The sequence below is a fragment of the Bombus vosnesenskii genome, unplaced genomic scaffold (assembly GCF_011952255.1).
Source record: "Bombus vosnesenskii isolate JDL3184/JDL3185 unplaced genomic scaffold, Bvos_JDL3184-5_v1.1 scf7180000014535, whole genome shotgun sequence".
Classification (NCBI taxonomy): Eukaryota; Metazoa; Arthropoda; class Insecta; order Hymenoptera; family Apidae; genus Bombus; species Bombus vosnesenskii.
In genome coordinates, this window is record NW_022883506.1 from 605905 (window position 1) to 624843 (window position 18939).

Sequence of the window (18939 nt, forward strand, 5' to 3'; positions counted from 1 at the left end):
AACTGGAAGCGACCTTAGGATAAATAGAAAGAGGAAGAATCTGCAATTATTTTTACTAAATAACAGCAAAGTAACGGTATAATCATTCTGATGGAAAAAGGTAACTAGGTCGAGGATCTCAACCAAATTAGTTGAACCAGGATAGCTAAGTCGAGATTTTGGTGTAGGATAACTAGTCTAGGAGGCTGGAGGTAGATAACGTGGGCCAGGGCGTGGTATTGCGTGATAACTACGTGGAGGAGCGGATGCAGAATAACTGGGTCTAGAGATGGGAGAATAGTTATACTTTGAAGTCGGAGTAGAAGCTGGTGCAGGATAACTCGGTAGAGGAGCTGGGGCAGGATAACTGGGTGGAGAAGCAGGAGCAGGATAGCTAGATGGAGGAGTTGGCGTAGGATAACTGGGCGGAGGAGCAGGAGCAGGATAGCTAGGTGGAGGAGCTGGAGCAGGATAACTGAATGGAGGAGCAGGAGCAGGATAGCTAGGTGGAGGAGCTGGGGCAGGATAGCTGGCGGGAGCAGCTGACGTAGGATAATTGTATCCAATAGTCGCGGGACGCGCTGTCGAGTAGTCATATGTCGGACTAGAAGCCGAAGAACTTGCAAACGATGCTGCGTTAGATGCTCCGTAATTATTCACCGTTGGTCCGACTGGTCCAATTATTTTAACCGCATTGGACGACATTGCAGATGCGGTGCTTGATGCGTAAGTGACGGGTGCTTGAGAAAGTTGTTGGATTTCCTGACCATATGGTGGTAGATAAGTTGGCGCTGGTGTAGAAACTCGTATTGACGGAGGTGATGTTGAAACAGGCAAGTAGGTTGGCGACACTGGTGGAGGCAGAGGAGGCGGAGGTGGTGACGGCGGTGGTGGCCGTGACGGTGGCGACGGCGGTAAGTAAGTAGGTGTTGGAGGCGGTGGTGGTGGTGGTGGAGGCGATGGTGATGGCGGCAAATAAGTAGGTGTTGGAGGAGGCGGCGGCGGTGGCGGTGGCGGTGGCGGTGGCGGTGGCGGTGGAGGTGGAGGTGGAGGTGGAGGTGGCGGTGGGGGTGGAGGTGGCGGTGGTGGTGGAGGCGGTGGTGACGGCGGCAAATAAGTAGGTGTTGGAGGAGGCGGTGGCGGTGGCGGTGGTGGTGGAGGTGGGGGTGGAGGTGGCGGTGGTCGTGGTGGCGGAGGCGGCGGTGGTGGTAAATAAGTAGGTGTTGGAGAAGGACGAGGGGGAGATGGTGGAGGTGGAGGTGGAGGAGGCGGAGGAGGTGCTGGTGGTGGAGGATATGAGTAACGCGGCTGTGCAGGGGCTGGCGCGGGATAAGAATAATCCGGCCTAGAAGATGGTGGCAATGGGGTGGAATAGGGATAACTTGGCGGTGAAGGAGGTGGTGCCGGTGGGCCGTGATTAGGTGCAGGCAAGGTAAACGGTACCGTGGGAATGTTGTAAGTATATCCGGCTTGCCGAGCCGTCCGTAGACCCTCTCCGGCGGCGCAGTTGATCGACAGCACTATCCTCAACTGCGTATGTGGACAATTAGTGAATATTTAAACACAGAGTGATACTTATTGAGTTGTTTTCAAGAAACTACGTACCCATTTTAATGCCCGCATAATCAACTCGCGTATAGCAGGAATACAAAAGTGTCAACGCCTTTTATACGTACATCTCCCATTGTTGTTTAGCGAAACCGCGTTATTTCATAAGATTTCATAAAATATACTCGCGAGCTAACCATTAAATTATTCGTGTCCTAATCGCACCCAGGACTATTACATGCAAGATGATTATATCCCTCGAGCAGGGTGTTTTTGTAACATGCTGTTCCTCTTTTCATACTCAATGTTCTCGTTGTGTAAGAACAATGAGAGAAGGAACGCTATATTGTTGCAGTTTGAAGCGCATAATTTACTAGCAATACCTAAGGATACTTGTTTATCTAATTCGTCACAGTGTCGTCATAGTCACGTGGTTCTGAAAGAATTTTATATAAAACTATCAGGGCTAAAAGTACGCCCGGCATTTCAAAGAAACGTTTAAATTATTTTCTATGTTAGTATCGTATATTAAAATTTAAGGGGTACGTTTTCGTGGTTTATTTTCCTAGGTTACGTTACCTTCCATGGATATTTTTCTTTATCAATTACAATTTTCAAGTAAATGTATTAGGTTGTCCGAAAAGTGTCTTTCTTTTACAGATATGTCTTTTACAACGCTTCTGTATATAAACATGAAACCTAATCTGTCGAACGTTGTGATATTTATCTTGATAAAGCAAAATGGATCATACGTAATTCGATAAAATAGTATAAAACGGAAAATGTGCATCCATTATTTCCTTACAGAACGAAAGAAACTTTTCTGACGGCCTATTAGTTTATTGATTGTTCAATGAACTATTATAATTATACGTTACAAAAATTGCTTTTCGTAGAAAATAATTGCTAATACATATTGTTAGATCTTATGAACCGTGGCAACATTTACAATCTAACGCAAGTTCACGTCACTTCATCAATCACTTCATCATGCGAGTCGTAACAAAACACGCTTCACTCCAGGACCTGTATGAACGTCTCCTGCGCTCAAAGTAAGTAGTCGCTTGATTACTCGAACCAACCAAATCCTACGATTCTGTCACGGTTCATTCAGTAAACGCGAATAACGCTTATAAACCCTGGTGCATTTATTTCTGTATCGTATAGCGCAGTGCGAAATCGCGTTCAACGTCGACATAGTATCAAAAACATTGCGAAATCTTCTCGAAAGAATCGATAAGACAGCAGCTGCGTAAGCAGGCTGTGAACAATTGTTAGATCGATGCAAAAAGTACGATGTTTTCTAGAAATTATTTTTTGGATAAGAGTTTTCCCAATTCATATAGCAATGTTTTCTAGCGATGAAATATAAAAGGTACTTTATTAAGCGTAAACGTAAATGAAATAAACGAGAAAGTTAATCGTACGTCCGCGATCGTCGAAATACGTTGTTTCGTTGTACATGCAATGACAACGAATCACACGCAAACAAATCGATGTGCGACCTTTTCTTCGTTTGCACTTCTATCGTGCTTTGCGTGCTCTTGACGCGATGCACGCGTAAAAGTTTGCTAATGTAACAGCACACGTTGATCCGAAACATCGCGACAAATTGAAATGCTTGTGCACTTTCGCTGAACACCGACGACGAGGCTCGTTAATCTTCTTGCGCAAACTTATCGGCCGACAGGTAGGTTAATGTGATTTTTATTCTCGAACCTGTTATTCGTATGATTAATCGCGAATGTGAGCCTGGTAATTATAACTTTTTCTTGTCTCTTTCCCTCTTCGTTTTGGGTCGCCTTTTTTCCACGTCCTTTGGAACTCGCGATAATTACATTTGTATCTAATATCACTCATGATTTTAAAGGACGATCTCTGAGTTTAATTTTTTCAACTGCCTCGGGGTATGTTTCAATAAGTTAATTAGTAGCTAATGATCGGTCAAACGTAAGATATTTCAATTGAATAGAAATTGTAATAAATACGTAGTTTTGATTTGAAATGGAGATTAGTAAGGTAGAATTTATATAAAAAATGTAACACTGATAATGACAGTATATCGAGGTATATCAACCACAAGGATTCAGACATCGCTGAAAGCGTAGTAATTTTAAATGTGTCGCGTTTGTAAAAAAAAAAAAAAAACGGCGAACCTAAATAGATACATGTATGTGTATTCTAATTTGGCGGAATCGCAGCCGGATATTCATAGAAACTATTACATTTAATGAAAGCCTGCACGGATCGTGTGTAGGTGTAAATTAAGAAAAAAAAGTGGTGATAATTAATTTGTGTCAAAAAAAAGTTCTTCGTGTGTAATAGATGTATTATATATATATATGTATCTTTAACGGCTGTATATTTTGTTTAGTCACGCTTTAATTAATTTCTTTTTGTAAAAGTTTGTATCTTGCGAAAAGTAAACGCATAGAAAATTATTATGATCTGATGTAAAACAAATGTTTGTTTTAATCGTTCTTAACGTACTGTCAAAATACTTTTCTAAGTAAGTTTTTTTATAACTCCATTTCCTCTTCTTTTTAATAGTCGTGCATCTTCGTGATCCTCTTCATTTTCGTTTCTACACTCTTAAGTGTCTTCTCCACCTTTGTCTCAGCGGAAAGAGTTTCCCAAATAACTTTCTCTTTACCGACCCTCGTCCACAACGAAGGAATTAATCAACACGAAGTTGTTTACAGTATTCTCTGAATTGTAGCTTGGTCCATGAACCACCCAAGGCGGACAGGCTGACTGATGAAAGAAAGGGACGTCGGTTCTCGAAAGCTAGTTAAAAAGTAAACACCAAACGGATCGAAGATGGAGAAGAGCGAGTGTGAAACAGATGAGCGAGCCACTTTCATTTCAAATACCGTATACTTGGATAATTTGCTTCACGGCACCAGCGACTGCACTGCGACCATTGCCACGAGAGAACCTAAGATGCCTAATATCGAGGTTTCCATGCGCCAGATGGCCAGGAAGACAACCATCTTTTTCTTTTATTTCCTTCGAAAACGATGCCATCGCAATTACAGCGGGAACCGAGAAAACGAGGAGAGCTGAGAGCATTTTGAACGTGTCTATAAGGTTTGTTACGTCTGAATAGTTTTAAATGAAACAATGACAACTATACTTGCGAGATAATACGATTTCGCATACGATTTTTATGATTATTTTTTATTGGTTATTCATTCAGAATCCGTCCTAATACTTTACCGATATCGATGCATTTTGACTTACACCATAATTCTCAGCTCGCTAAATGTTACGTATCAAAGTGTTTATAACTAATCACGCTGCGTGAGCGATGGTGGTGTCTTACTTTCAATAACAGTGTATTAAACTGGTATAATCAGAAATGTGATTTTGGTTTCTCATTAGTTCGACTTTTTTGGGATTCAGTGGTGAAATGAAAGCGACAAGAAATTATAATGGTGGATCGAGTGTGGTGTTGATGATGTAAAATTAGAGGGGGTTATACGAGGCTTTTGATCCAAAATAGTAATTGAATTATTATACATATTGTACTCGCCAAGTGCCATATTTTTTGTAATTCGATGGTCCAATGGATAATACCGGCATATCGCTTTTAAAGCGACTTTTTGTCATCAAGAAACGAAGAAATTACCAGTTAGGGAAGTGACAAGAATTCTTTTCCGGACACAGTGACATTGTCTTCGTTGTAGAATCATAGTTGCACTCGTCGTTGATCAGTACCCCTTAAATATGCTCCGCGTAAAAGAGACCACGATCCTTGTTTCAGGTCCACGAACCTCGTAAAGTTTCATTATGATCAAAGATACCAAGAGATGATATTTCGGTACGACGTGTTGCGAACTCGAATATTCCCATCTGAAATGTGCTTGTCCAGTAGAAATTGCGGGTTTCCGAGCCCAAGACCCTAGCGGGGTGACTCGTGAAGTTACGCGCAGTTAAACGATGTTTATGGATAAACTCGGCTGAATATTAACTCGATATTCCGCCAGTGGACGATTCGTTCCATTCTTTATCTTTTTACGTTTTTTCTTCCAGTTCTTTTTTCTTTCCACCTCCGATAACATTTTGGCAAGAATCGTGTTGTCCGGAATCAATGGTTGCAATAATGTTCTTGCTTTTTTCTTTGGCCTTGAATTCGCGCGTGATGGAATTTTATTTCGTTCAGTGCGAGTTTCGAGGAAGTTGAAACTTTTTGATATTACAAGACCCGTCTTGGCACTTTCGATTAAGCAGTTCTATACGAAATCGACAAACATAAACGAACAAAACTATGGCTGTAATCGAAAGATCGATAGAGCTGCTATAACTGTTTCGTGCGTTTCGTTTAGAACAATGGAACGTTAGTATTCTAAACAGCGGAAGTGCGCCTGGAGGCGAAGGAACTCTCTTCGGAAAGACCGGCGTGGAGATTCCGCGAACGAAGAAGTGGGAACGAGAAGTTCTGCAACAATTACTATCGCGTGGACGATAATGCGTGGCACTTGCTGGCAACCGGTTGCATGCCAGATGGCCAACACAATTTTGCCAAGAATCTTCTGAACACTTTAAATGGACGGACGTGCAGTTTAATACGTCGCGCTGAAGGGTTATGGTCGCAGTAAATTGAAAGATACGAAAACGTTAATTTTTCCTTCGACCATGTAGCAAGGAGCATGCACTTTTCACTTGGTGCTGATATGGCAAAAATGTCTAGCATTTTAATCCGCGTTGGCGTTAACGAATTTGTCGATGTTCGACTCCCCAACACTTTGGATAAATTGAGAACGCTTGTCGAATATCTTTAGCAGTCGAAACGAGGGAAATAATTAAAATCCGTTTTATGTCAGTAGTATCGGTTTTTATTAACAGCTTTAACAGGTTGAAACTTGTTACCATTCTTTTAATTTATTGACATAACTGTCGGTTGAATATTCAATGACGTCATTTTACATTATCAACCCGTAAAGATCATACACAAGCACTTACGATTTTCGAAAAAGACAACAAAATGAAAATAAACATCGAACCTCGAAAACGATCTTCCTTCAGTCAACAAGGGATTAATTAGGAATTTTCAATCTTCAGACGAACTTCCTCCACCGAGCTATCCTCTCTCGAGATTGTGAAAAACGATCAACCAGCACGAATCAAGTCGAACTTGTCCTATCTCATCGAGTTACTGGCATATCTTCGACTTTCTAGGTTAGATGCGAACAAAGGAACACGAAGGAAGAAGCGTGGTCAAACGAGTCCTCCGGCGTATCAGCTTTTCATTAGAACCTGGCTGTAATGATTCTGAGAGCGGTTGCTTGTTCCCCTGGACCGCGATTAAGCTGATTCCCCGTGATTATACGTTTGCGCGTCGGACAGGTCGATGTGTCACTGCGATCCTCTCGGGAAAACTCAGGTTTCTGTTCGGCTAGGAAGAGGGACAGGGGAACGAGGATAGGAAAAAAGTCGAAGCAGCGGAGGAACGTCCAGTTTTTGCCGAGATGTTAGCTACCTTACCTAGCAGGCAAGGTTCTGGTACAGCTCGAGTAACGCGAACCAACTCTTCTTCTACCGATTCAAGCAGCCCCCATCGAGGGAGAAAAGGAGGAAGATAAGAACGGAACAGGGTGGGATGAACGCGTATAATCATACCTACTCTTCGCGAACGTTCGAGCCTATAATGATCGCGACTACGGTGGCAATTTATTTCGTTCGCTAGTGCGTCAATGAACAACTTAGCTGTCGTATCACCGCCTCTTAATTTCGTGCTTACGACTTCTCGATTTATGCTGCCGGCTCACTGACTGCGACTGATTAATTCGACAGCCAAAATAACGATTCGCCGATGATCGTAATTATGCAACGTCTGTTCTGTTATGTTTTGCTATATCCTTCGAACCATCTTTTATTAGGCAGAGTATATATATTTTCGTTCGAGTGGTAAACGTTTGTTTGAAAGTTTTAGTTTGCTGCACGTTCAAGGAAACAGCTTTGTTAATTATTCGTTAATTTCGTTTAAATAGATTCATCGTGCATCCTATTTTACTTCGTTGATAGCACATATCATTTAAATGAAAGTTACTTTTCGGTTTTTCTTTAACTCTAACGTCAGTCTATTTACGTGAAACGGGCAGCACTTAATTATTACTAATTCAATTTCCCAACCTTTGTAAACAATCCGTGCAATTTTCTGTACTTTTTCAAACGAATTTTGTTGTTTTTCCTTCCACACAGAATTTTCTCTCTGTACTACTTTCCTTTTTACTTTTCTTCCTTTTCATATACGTTGACGCATAACTTAAATTAACTAAACGCACATGAAAGATACGACAGCTATTAAAATAATTGCAAGATCATTTGTCACCCTAATTTCATACGTCAGAACTTGCATCGCGCTGCGCAAGTAAAGTCGTTCTCCAAAACCAACCTCCGCTGTACCAAGGAACACACACTTGTCAGTAACTCTTCTTGCTTTTATCACCGCGGTGCAATTAATCAACAGTTTCACGGTTATTAACGCGCTAACAAATGTTCCGTTCGTTAGCAATTCAAACGGACGATACCACACGGATGAATTATGTATAAAGAAAGTATCGTTACAAGTTACGCGTCTTTGGATCGTGCGTTCACATTTAAAAACACGTCGATGTATTCGTACTCGATTAATTGGAATTCGCTAAATTTGTTCGATGTTATGGAAAGATAGTACGTAGGTGGCATAATTTCAGGAGTTTAACGTGGAAAATTGTATCATCAAGATTCACGCACTGTGCTGCAGGATGATTCGAATAATTTAGGTCAGTTAACGACCACCCCATGATGGGATATTAGCTTTGCTTGAGAATTATCGGCAGGTTGGTTCCACGTGCGCCATTTGAACCGATTATTGATTATTCGACACGTTGATGATTTATACCTACATTTTCCTTTTATTATGACGTTGCATTACCTGGATTCAATGTGTCTTCCCTCTGCTTCGATCCCTCCCGGTGCTCGATTCGACCCTATTTACCGAACCTGCCGAATCTATTTATTGCTCACTCGATCGCAAATCGGACAGACATTAATTAATGAAAATCAAGGTAATTAAGGCTTGAATTTGTTACAGTCTGGTGGAATTATTTTAATGGTGGAGTTATTTTTTTCCCTTGATTGGACCTTGATAACTGGTTCGATGTTGCATTGAAATATTTGAATCTGCAGTTGGTATGTAGTAAAATAACTTCAAAGAGATATTAAGTAAATAATTACATTGTGAATAACGATGCAGTAGTTGCGTTTATTTATTAATTTGATCTTTGACCATTTACGATGTTTTAATAAATCAATAAGGATATCATTCTATTTTCTTATACACACACGTATGATCCTTCTAACCCCCTTTCTCGGAAAAAACTCTCATTTCATAAAAAATTGATGTAACGCAACAATTAGCGTGTAGTATCTTTGTTCGTTAAGAAAAATATTTACAGGAAATAACGCGTTTTTCAACGCTGAACCGATTAATTTCCATAACCCTCTTATACGTTTCGTTTATAATTAAAAAAAAAATCACGATTTTTGTCGAGTGTTAAATAGAAGTGTATAAAAAAATGTGAGAAATATAGCAGAAAAGATTACGTTCGTGATAAATGGCATAAATGGTGAATAGATAAAATGGAACACGATGCGTTTCGATTATGTTTTCTTCTGAATACTTTTTCAAGTATAAATTATAGTATATCTACCCATAATGATTCCTTTTACAAATACCTCTGTTAGAGGATCGGTTTACTATTAAAAGAAATCACGAAGAGAATCTATTCTATACATGTAAAAAAAATAAGGGAATTAGAAGCTAGAAGATAAAGAAGAGAAGGATGTTATTACGTAATTTCGAGGACAATTTTTCCGAGTCGAGTTTGATCGTTACAAAACTATTTTAAGGAGAGCAAATAAAACCTAATATAAATATGTATTACGGATGGAATATTCGATTAGGAAATCAACATGTATCTATTAGTTATTAAAACCAATACAGATTGCAACTGAAATTTGATGGTAATGCGGTGCTGTTGGCAAAACTGGAAAACGTTCGAATAGATGAATAGATTGTTGCGATCAGGCAAAAAGTAAAAAGGTGTAAACTATTCGCATCTTGTTTATATATTAAGCTGTAAATTATCGGTAAAACTTTATGAACAAGGATTCGAGTACGATGATCATTGAAAGAGAGACGCGTGGGTCGTCTGCCCGTAATATGTGCCCGTTGCATCCTGTAATTTTTACATAGACATAAAGGATGCTTTTATCGGTTTTCCTGGACGATGTAATAAATCAATGTCTCTCCAAAGAAGCGGAGTTCTGGAAGATTCGCCACTCATTGCTTGTGTACACCTTTGGAACTTCAATTAAATGCGTTTCGTTTGTAATATCGATAAAAAATAAAAATAGCTTGTTAAAATAGGATAAAATTTAATAGGTGGCTATTAAATGAAAAAGATTTTCCACTAAACGTTTCATATACTCCGATTTATTATAATCTGTTTTCTCAGGCTTGCGTTAACAATAGAAACGACGCTAAATGCGCCTGTCAAAAATGATATCGCGAAAATGTCTTGCTTCTCGTGTGAAAAGATCGAGTAACACGGTGGTAAATGACAAATGGTTGACATACATTTAACGAGTCAGGATGAGACAAAGCAAATTTAATAGACATTCTGATCGACGCGCGTGGTTTATTGCTTTCTGCGAGGTATCAGGAGTTCGTTGCATTTTGATGAATATTAATGACGATCAGAACTGTCCGCGATGTGTAAAAATAGATCGGATCTTCGAAGATTTATGTCTTCGATACTCGACATGTTACAGTGAACTTCATAATTTCAATCGTTGTGATTTATAGCCTTTGATTAATTTCATGCGTACTCGTTGTATAGTGCATACTTTGAACGTTAATGAGGGATTTTTTATCGTTGAAACTCGTTCTCAAATAAGCGACATGAGGACGGGTTGGTTTATTTCTAAAAATATTCAAATCGTCGTGTATAAGATAACACTAATTTTGCTATAATTTTAATGCATAAGAATCCTATAAATAGATTGCTTCGACTCGAACGTGTTTCATTTTATTCTACCCTGTTGAGAAGTTTAAGAAATGTTTAACTCCAGAATTTGTCTTCGAGTGCTCGTGAAATGTCACGTCCCAAAATGTTGTTGACATGCAGGTCTCTAAGTGCAATATATTTCTGGATATATGCCAGATGTTTAAAGATCTAACCAAAAGCACATTTTGGTAACCCAGTAAACAACTGTGTAGTCTCTTTTTAAGTGGAAACTCCTCTGACTCTTGTTTCGATGCAATTTCAATAACTGTATTTTTTTTAATTTCATAAAGGAAACTATTTCGATTTACAAATTATTATATTATATAAGAAATCCGGTGTATCTGACCCTGAGTGTGACAAAATTGCTTTGCTTCCTTTTACATTTTCAAGCAAATAACAAGCGATTAACGTTTCATCGAACGATGATCGAAGATGTATTTTCTCGGAAAATGGTTCATCGGTTCGCCCACACAAAGAGCATAAAACGGTTTAAACAAAGCTGGCGCGGTTCGAGGTATCGCGCACGTGATACCGTTCGTGGCACGTTTTCTTTGTCGTTCCACGGGACGTATGGTGCACGGTGTCGTTGGCGAGTGAATACGTGACGAGGATGTCATTAAGATTCCGTGCATCGATCCAAAAAGCGACGCGCATTTGTCCTGCGAAGCGGGAAAAAGAAGAAAGGGCGCGGGGCCGAGGTCGGCGCGTCGCGTCGCGGACAGCTCGAATGCTCTGTTCGTTCCGTTTGCAATCGAAGAATGGGTTGGCCTTTACCGCACTCGAAAAACAGCTGTAACGACTCCTGGGCGGGAATAATATGTGTCCAAAGTGGCTCGAAAAGGGAAAAGGGAGAAAAAGGAAGGCGAGCGTCGATGTTAACAGTACAGTTAGAAGCGTTGCCCTGTCTTTTCGAGAGGTACTGTTATGCAGGTCTACGGGTTACGCCATTCCTTTTCTTCTTTCTTTTCCTATGAAGCTTCGAGTGTGGTCTGCTGACAGATACACTGACATCAAACTTGTGTCATGGTTCATAAATCGATTGGACGTCGTGGTTTGTTTTGACTTTAGCAATAGAGAGTATAATCAATAGAATTGGAAGAATCTCTTCATGGAATCTAGCTTTGTAAATTCGTGTTTTCCTAGGGATTGTTTTTTTTGTAAAAAATAAAGTATAAATATGAAGAAATATTGAAATTTAACGTTGAATTGTATTAAGCTTAATGTGTTGTAACACTTTCAATTAAATGGAATAGTACGTATTAACCCCTTAACTTACGATTTACGTTCTAGAATTTTGGGCCGAAAACGTAAATAAGCTATTATATATTATATTACATATATTTGGCTCGATCATCGTACTACGGGCTATGCCCGTAATATTTACGTTTGGCCCGATCGTCGTACTACGAGCTATGCCCGTAGTTGTAGGTTAAGGAGTTAAATAGTTAACAGAGACCCCCATTGCAATACCAAAGAAAATGGTGCCAATTGCAGTTGAACCTCATAACACTCAATATATTAATTCTTTATTGAGAGTGTTTGAACTTCTCCAACCTTGGCACTTTAAAACCCTCGATTTAGCATTATATCGACTTTGTTGTATCAACAGAAAGGAAGCTACAGATTGACCAATCTATTACAACTGTTGACGACTTTACACTGATGTTTGATCTAAGTACGATCAAGCTCGAGGCATTGATATTCATACCTATTATCATATAAAAAAATAAATATCAAACTCTATTTATATTCTATAATATTTTAACTCTAAAATACAACCGCTCGTAAAATTTATGACTTTCTTCGGATCTTTATTTTGTAGGTTTAAAATGCTAGAAGACTCTAGCCACAAATGTAAGCCTTTGGAGCATTAATGCGCGTTTATGATGAAAATGAGGATTCTCGAGGTGAAAACTCAATTGCGGACGCGGAAAACGATATTAAGAGACCGCGAACGTCTTGCTCTTTAACAATGGACATGTCAGCGTCGTTCGTTCCACTCGGTTTGTATAAGCATACCGCGACACGTTCAATGACCTTCCATCTAGTGAAAACTGAAAAACGGTTGGTCGCGGAGCTACGTGGTCGCGTACCACTAGAAAAGAATTACGACCGCACTCGCGTGTTTACGGTCAGTTATACCACTTTTATGATTTACCACACTTTGAAGCGAAATTTCGAAGACAAAAGCATCGTTGAAATTGAACATGACGCATAGTCATGTCAATTACAGGAAGATTCTTCGTGCACTTCGGTGGCAAATAATTGCAAATTCTTTGAAACAACGAGGTTGAGCGATTTATGGAGAACTTTATGAACTAGCGTGCGAACTAGTGCACACATAGCGATCTTTAGCGTTCGAGTAGTTAGCCAGAGAAATGATTTACAACTAATAGCTGATAATTATAATTACGCTAATAAATCAAAGAATCAATTTCAAATCACAGAAATGAAGTGGCCAATAACTTACGTTCGATATAATGCGATGTAGATCTCTGATAAACTTCAAGTACCGTGTATGCAAAATGTGCGCAGTAGGGGAGCAAAATTTTATTGCTCAGTGTCTACGATTTATAAGCTCAACACTTTCTCTCTTACTTTTAAAGTCTTTCGCTCGTTAGTACGCTATATAATTTTTTGCACAGGAAATCTTAGAAACAACTTAATCGCATTGATAATTGCTCTGTTTTCCTGATAATTCCTCTCTTATGCAGAGCTTACATATGGCTACAATCTGTGAAGTCACAAAATACAGAAACGAAGGGATTCATCTGAGATTAACGTAAAATAAAAGGAAACTCGCCCTCTACGTGTCTCCCTTTCTAAAATACAGTTTTGTTACGAAGCTTTGATGACTTATGATGGAAGAGTGGATCTTCCAAAACGAAAAGATGGTAATTTTGCCCGGAAGATCGGTGTCAATTTCGTCTAGCGGAAGCACCACAGATGCCTGGTTATACGAATGATGTGGGTCCATCGAAACACACATGTTTGTTACAACATGAACTTTCTCACATTTATTTGCAGTTCTGTCAGTTATATTCCATCTTGCTCCATCTTCTTGTCCTCCCGATTGTTCTTTTTTCCTTCTTAACGAGCGTGTAATTGATCGCACCGAGCATTGTGACAAGTGCACGCTCGTGGCAAGCAGCTCTGTTCGGTTTTTTTTTTATTACTGCATTGGGATGGAGACATCGACGTGTGTAATTATCATTACTGTCTGGAGTAATTACGGAAATTGTGTTTGGTGAAATTGGGATAACAAGTAACAGTTTAAGAAATTTTCTTTGATTATTTTTTGTCATCATATTTTCTATTTATATTTTCTATTTTATATTTATATTCATAAAATAACATACTTTATTTTCTCTCACGGTGAACGTTATTTTCCCAATTTTCTACAAAAGTAAACTCGCGACAAAGAACGGCAAGTTCCAGGAGTAAGTATTCAAAGTTGCGATTTCGATCGCTAAACAGTGACGGAAATCGCAGCTCGATCTGGGTTACAGGACGTATTCGAATCCATAAAAAGGCGAAATGGGGTCGCATCGATTCCTGGAAATATCCTATTACCCGGTGCTTCCTGGATCGACGATCTACCTTTAGCACAATGCTTCCGCCGATTTCTGATTCATCCAGTCTTTTATAGGCGTCAAACAACGCGACGATACGTGCCAGATAAGGGGATTGCGATAACACGCAGATTCGCGGCGAGGAAAGCTTTTATTCGTTGATTGCCGGCGAATGAGGGTCGAGAGGGTCGAATCGGGACAGCAGCCTGGTGATTATGAAAACTGGGTGGGAGGCGTCGTCATTAATTAATGAATGCGCATCGCAGGCCAATTAACGAGATCGTAAGTGCACTCTGGAATGGGTAAACACGTGACATTAAGTTGGCGTTGATGCCCAATGCCATGTTGAAAACGGCTCAGGGTATGCGTTAAACAATTGCTTGGATAATTAGCTTGGAAGTGGTAAATGACGTTGGCTGTGGATGTATGGTAACATATAGTTTTGCTAATGTTTTTTGTCTTTTTCGGAGCCGCAAGAAGGGGGATCGCAGAAATTAGACAATACTTACTCGCGGCTTCGGTCGTTTATTGGATAATCGTGACGAGATTGTTTTAACAGTTGAAATCATTATTAACCAACAAGTGTTGGTAGTTATTTATGTATGTATGCTCCATCTTCTCTTTCCTCTTGATCTCATCGACACGAGCAAAAATGAACAGGTAAAATGGGTTTAACATTGTGAGAGTTCGAATTGACTGTTTAAATATGTACTAGTATTCTTAGATATGAACATTTGCATATTTAATCGCAAAAATTATGCTGGATAAGTAGAATTATTAATTACTTAAGAGGACTGATTCTTGCATGCAATAATTAAAAATGAGAAATGTTTAAAATATCGAATTAATACGAATAATGTGTATTTATCGATACGAGACGTGTATTTAACATTTAGTTGGTTTGAGAAAAGTTACAGAAAGTTTATAGGTCGAACAAAAGGTTAGAACACATGGTCAATAGGTTTATCGGCCTTTAACAAGTCGATAAGACCACGACATAAGAAATGAAGCAAGGTCAATCTATTAGTAGAAAATTGCTCGTAGTCCTAAAATTATGAACACGTACAAATTATTTTCGATGGAACATAATTATTTACGAAGAAACAATACAGACTATGCTTGATAACAACCGTTAACATTTTTAATATGATCATGCAAAGATATAATTTTTTCGAATGTAGAAGTTTTAAAGAGTTCTTATAAAGAAGCAATATGAAAAGCTGAATAAATAGATGATGAAAGAGAAACAAGCATTCGCGTCTGTGTATTCTTATTAATGTACTAGGAACGAATATGTAAAACACAGGTAACTTACTTGTTACGCACGGTAGCATAAATTATAGTCAAATGTAGCTGACATAATGCATATGATTTGTATACAGCAAGATTTTTCAGTTGTCGAGAGGAAACCGAATATGAGTATAGATTGCATCGTGAATGCATACTAATAAAGGAACGCGGATAATACGTGGCAGATGGACTAAAATAGGATAGTTAAAAGTATTTCGATGAAAACTAGAAATTATATACTAGTATAAGAGTATATTACAAATAATTGAAATTGAATATTTGTCTGTAAAATAATCGGCTCCGTTGTTGCTTTTTTGAACCTCGTATAAGACAGCAGTCGTTATTCGAAACTGCCAATAAATATAAGCATTATATAATATGCACAAATATAAGCACATAAACAATAAAAGACTTCTAAAGAACCATTGTTTTTCATTATTTGGGCGAATCGTTAAATCGGAGCCGAAATCAAGTCATTAATTTTAAAACGAGTGCATTTCTCCAACTATCGAACGATCTTAACCGGAAAGCCCGCCTCTTGAAACTCGTGGTTGGAATTGCGGCGCGTCGAGCGGTACACCGAATCAGGTGCGCACGCACCGTCCTACCACTATAAATGGAAAAGCTCGCGCGAATCACGGTGTACCGTGTGAATTTATGGAAAATGGAGGAAAATGTTCGATGTTCGGACGCGGCATCGAACGAACGAATGAACGAACGAAGCAAGGAACGGTGAAACTGTCTGAGCGTTATTTCGAAGGGGAAGCGCGCGCGTCCCGCGTTCGGTGAACGAGACGATACAACTGACGTTAGTGGGGAGGGAGATCGAACCGAGCGAGAGGCCAAGCGAGAGTAACAGAGCCCGACAGAGACCGCAACAGAGACCGCGACATGACGAACGCCCGGCAGCACCGAGGTGCGGGCAGTCTGCGCACGGACATCGATCGAAGCTCACGTTCACATCCACTCCTCGAAATTCCCGGTGTTTTCTTTTCGATTCGTTGACACATCGTGAACAACCAAGGTCGGGACGCGAACCATTGCCACGCGATTTATCACACGTCTGCTTTCCGCTCCTGTGAGTCGTGCCTCGGTGTAGTGACACTTGTGCCTTTCGGAAAAAAAGACTGAAAATCATCGTCGTCCTGGGAGACCGATTCTACAACCCTGCCAACTCCTCTACACCCTGTGAATCGCCACACGTATACGCGTCGATCGAGCAGTAACATGGTCCGCAACTAACCTCTATTCGTGTTTGTACTCTATCGGTGAGTAACGAATTTCTCGTGAGAATTTGTTGATTAAGGTTAAGTGGTAGTTGTGTCGCGATTACACCTCTCGGCGCGGCTTAACGTACCTCGATAATCGTCCTTGCGATTCGTTTCATTTCTGTCTTAATATTACAGCCTGTATTCCAAAACACGTTGCGCTATAAATAACTGGTTTCCCAGTTTTGGCAGCTACAATTCCAAAGACGCGGCAAAAGCGACATTTTAACCCTTAACTGCTACTATATTATATGTTTCTCGAGAACTTCGGACATTATGGACATTGTCGCAATTCCACTCTTGATAAACACACGACACCAAGTGTCATGTTAACTGTATTCTTTGATTAGACCGAACCTTATAATTATGTTCTGTAAATTCAGTGTTTATCCATTTTATCGTAACACTTCGAGGTTACGATGATGAATTTCTCCCTTGAAGAACATGGTCTATCGAATCAAACTCCCATCGTATCGCTAATATCTAACAACCGGAAAAATATTGGGCGTATATCGTTCACATTGATCAGAGTCTTATATCGAAGGTACTCTGTTCATCGTTGCGTTGAAGCGTTCCTTGGTCTCCAATGTCCGCAATGCGTCGCATCGACGACGATGACGAGGAGGAAAGCAACGGTGCTTGCGACTGAAAGGCTAACCCTCCGGTGTTACCTCTAAAACGATTACGAAATCTGCCCACGGAGCATGCTTTCAGCAGCGGGACAATGTTTACGAGCCGCGATACGCGATGGACAATAAATGCGCGACAATAAAACGACTTTGGTACCGCTATTGTCCCGTATGCTCGTGGATAAGCGTGCTGGGTGCGTGTGTACACGAGGTAGTAGGATGAAGGGCTAAGAAACCCGGAGAGTCTGAGAAATCAAAAGCGCGTTATCCGTTAATGGAACGAATGGACCGCGAGAAGTGGGAAGATCGCGAGTACACCTGAAAACCACCTCCTTTGATGGTTCTGATTTACAAAGATTTAGGTTTGTACGGAAGATAGGTCTTGTATTTAGACGCTAGCGGCCTTCGAGTCGAAAATCCTATGGTTTCTCGTCTCATATACGCTGGTGTCTCAATGATTTTTGTCGGTGATAGATGTATATCTCTTGTTATTTTAAATTTAGGAAAGTTTGGAGAAGGCGAATCTTCTTTGTATTAAATATTCATTGGAATCTGTTTTTGCGCCTGTATGTGTAGTTTTGAAATCAATATATCAAGGATTTATGTTTTGCAAGTTGAGATATCGTTCATATAAATATGAATTCGCATTTTTTTTCGAAAAGGAATGTCTATTTATGCAAGTTTCTTTGTAAAATCTGACTGCTCCACGTATATTTATTTAAGCAAGAATTAATGAATTACCATGCAGCGACAAATTTTTATTTAGAGTTTAAATTTTAAACGTTAGTATCATCGAAATTTGGCTACTTTATTTGTCTCGAATATCGATATGCATGATTTATGTTTCAAAATACTTGCAATAAATTCGATTTCCAAGACCTAAGGTCCCTTTGAGGACCTCAAGTTTAATTTGGGTGTTAGCACTACTTATTTCTTAAATCTTAGCATACTGCTTTAGGAAAATGATTACTTTCTATGAAACAAGAATGGAACAATTTTTTACGTAATAAATATCCAATATACCCCAATTTTGAACTTGGATTCAATTATATCCGTCGATCAGAAAGTGAAATTTTGTTTGCTCTCTCGACCTGGAACGTGACCTTTAACGGCATTAACGTAGAAACATTCGGACGGTCGATCGTTACGAATATTTTCTCAATGGAAATTTTGTACAAATATCGAACGTGTGGCTGAATCGAACTAATTGGGTCGTCGGTTTAATCCACAACCCCAAGCAGAATATAAACAACCATGAAAGCGGTCGATTCACTTTTCCTTATCTTGACAGTTGCTCCACATTAAGATCTCGAAGCACATTTCAAAACGACAGTCTTCACGTATTTCCATATTCGTCGTCCTTTCTCCGGTCCAATTAAAGTATAAAAGCGGTCGTTTCTTAAGAATTACTTCGACCATACGTCGAACGAATTCTTTCCTTAAATTAAACAACTTTACTTTTCCATCGATGAACGAAGATGGAGGAACTCTTGATTATATGCGAAGTCGCACCTTGCAATGTGTATAGCTGATGAGATTTTATTTTAAGGCATTATAATATTGTAAAACAAATACTGGACAAATTCGAAAACGGAGT

At 39.6% G+C, this 18939-nt stretch overlaps 2 protein-coding genes across 3 annotated transcripts in view; one reads left to right on the forward strand and one right to left on the reverse strand.

Annotated features, from left to right (window-relative positions):
• Positions 1-177: 177 nt before the first annotated feature.
• LOC117240040 (leucine-rich repeat extensin-like protein 3) lies at positions 178-1602 on the reverse strand. The gene is made up of 2 exons (XM_033505893.1): positions 1585-1602; positions 178-1509 (listed from the first exon to the last, which is right to left on the reverse strand). The coding sequence occupies exons 1-2, from the start codon at positions 1600-1602 to the stop codon at positions 178-180; spliced, it is 1350 nt and encodes a 449-aa protein (XP_033361784.1).
• Positions 1603-16313: 14711 nt separating this feature from the next.
• The window catches only part of LOC117240015, a 78796-nt gene continuing 76170 nt past the window's right edge, over positions 16314-18939 (forward strand). The window contains exon 1 of one of the 2 annotated variants that reach the window (XM_033505844.1): positions 16314-16713. The gene's annotated coding sequence lies outside the window, so the exon portion shown is untranslated. The remainder of the gene's footprint in view (positions 16714-18939) is intronic. The other variant, XM_033505843.1, reaches the window with a different exon arrangement.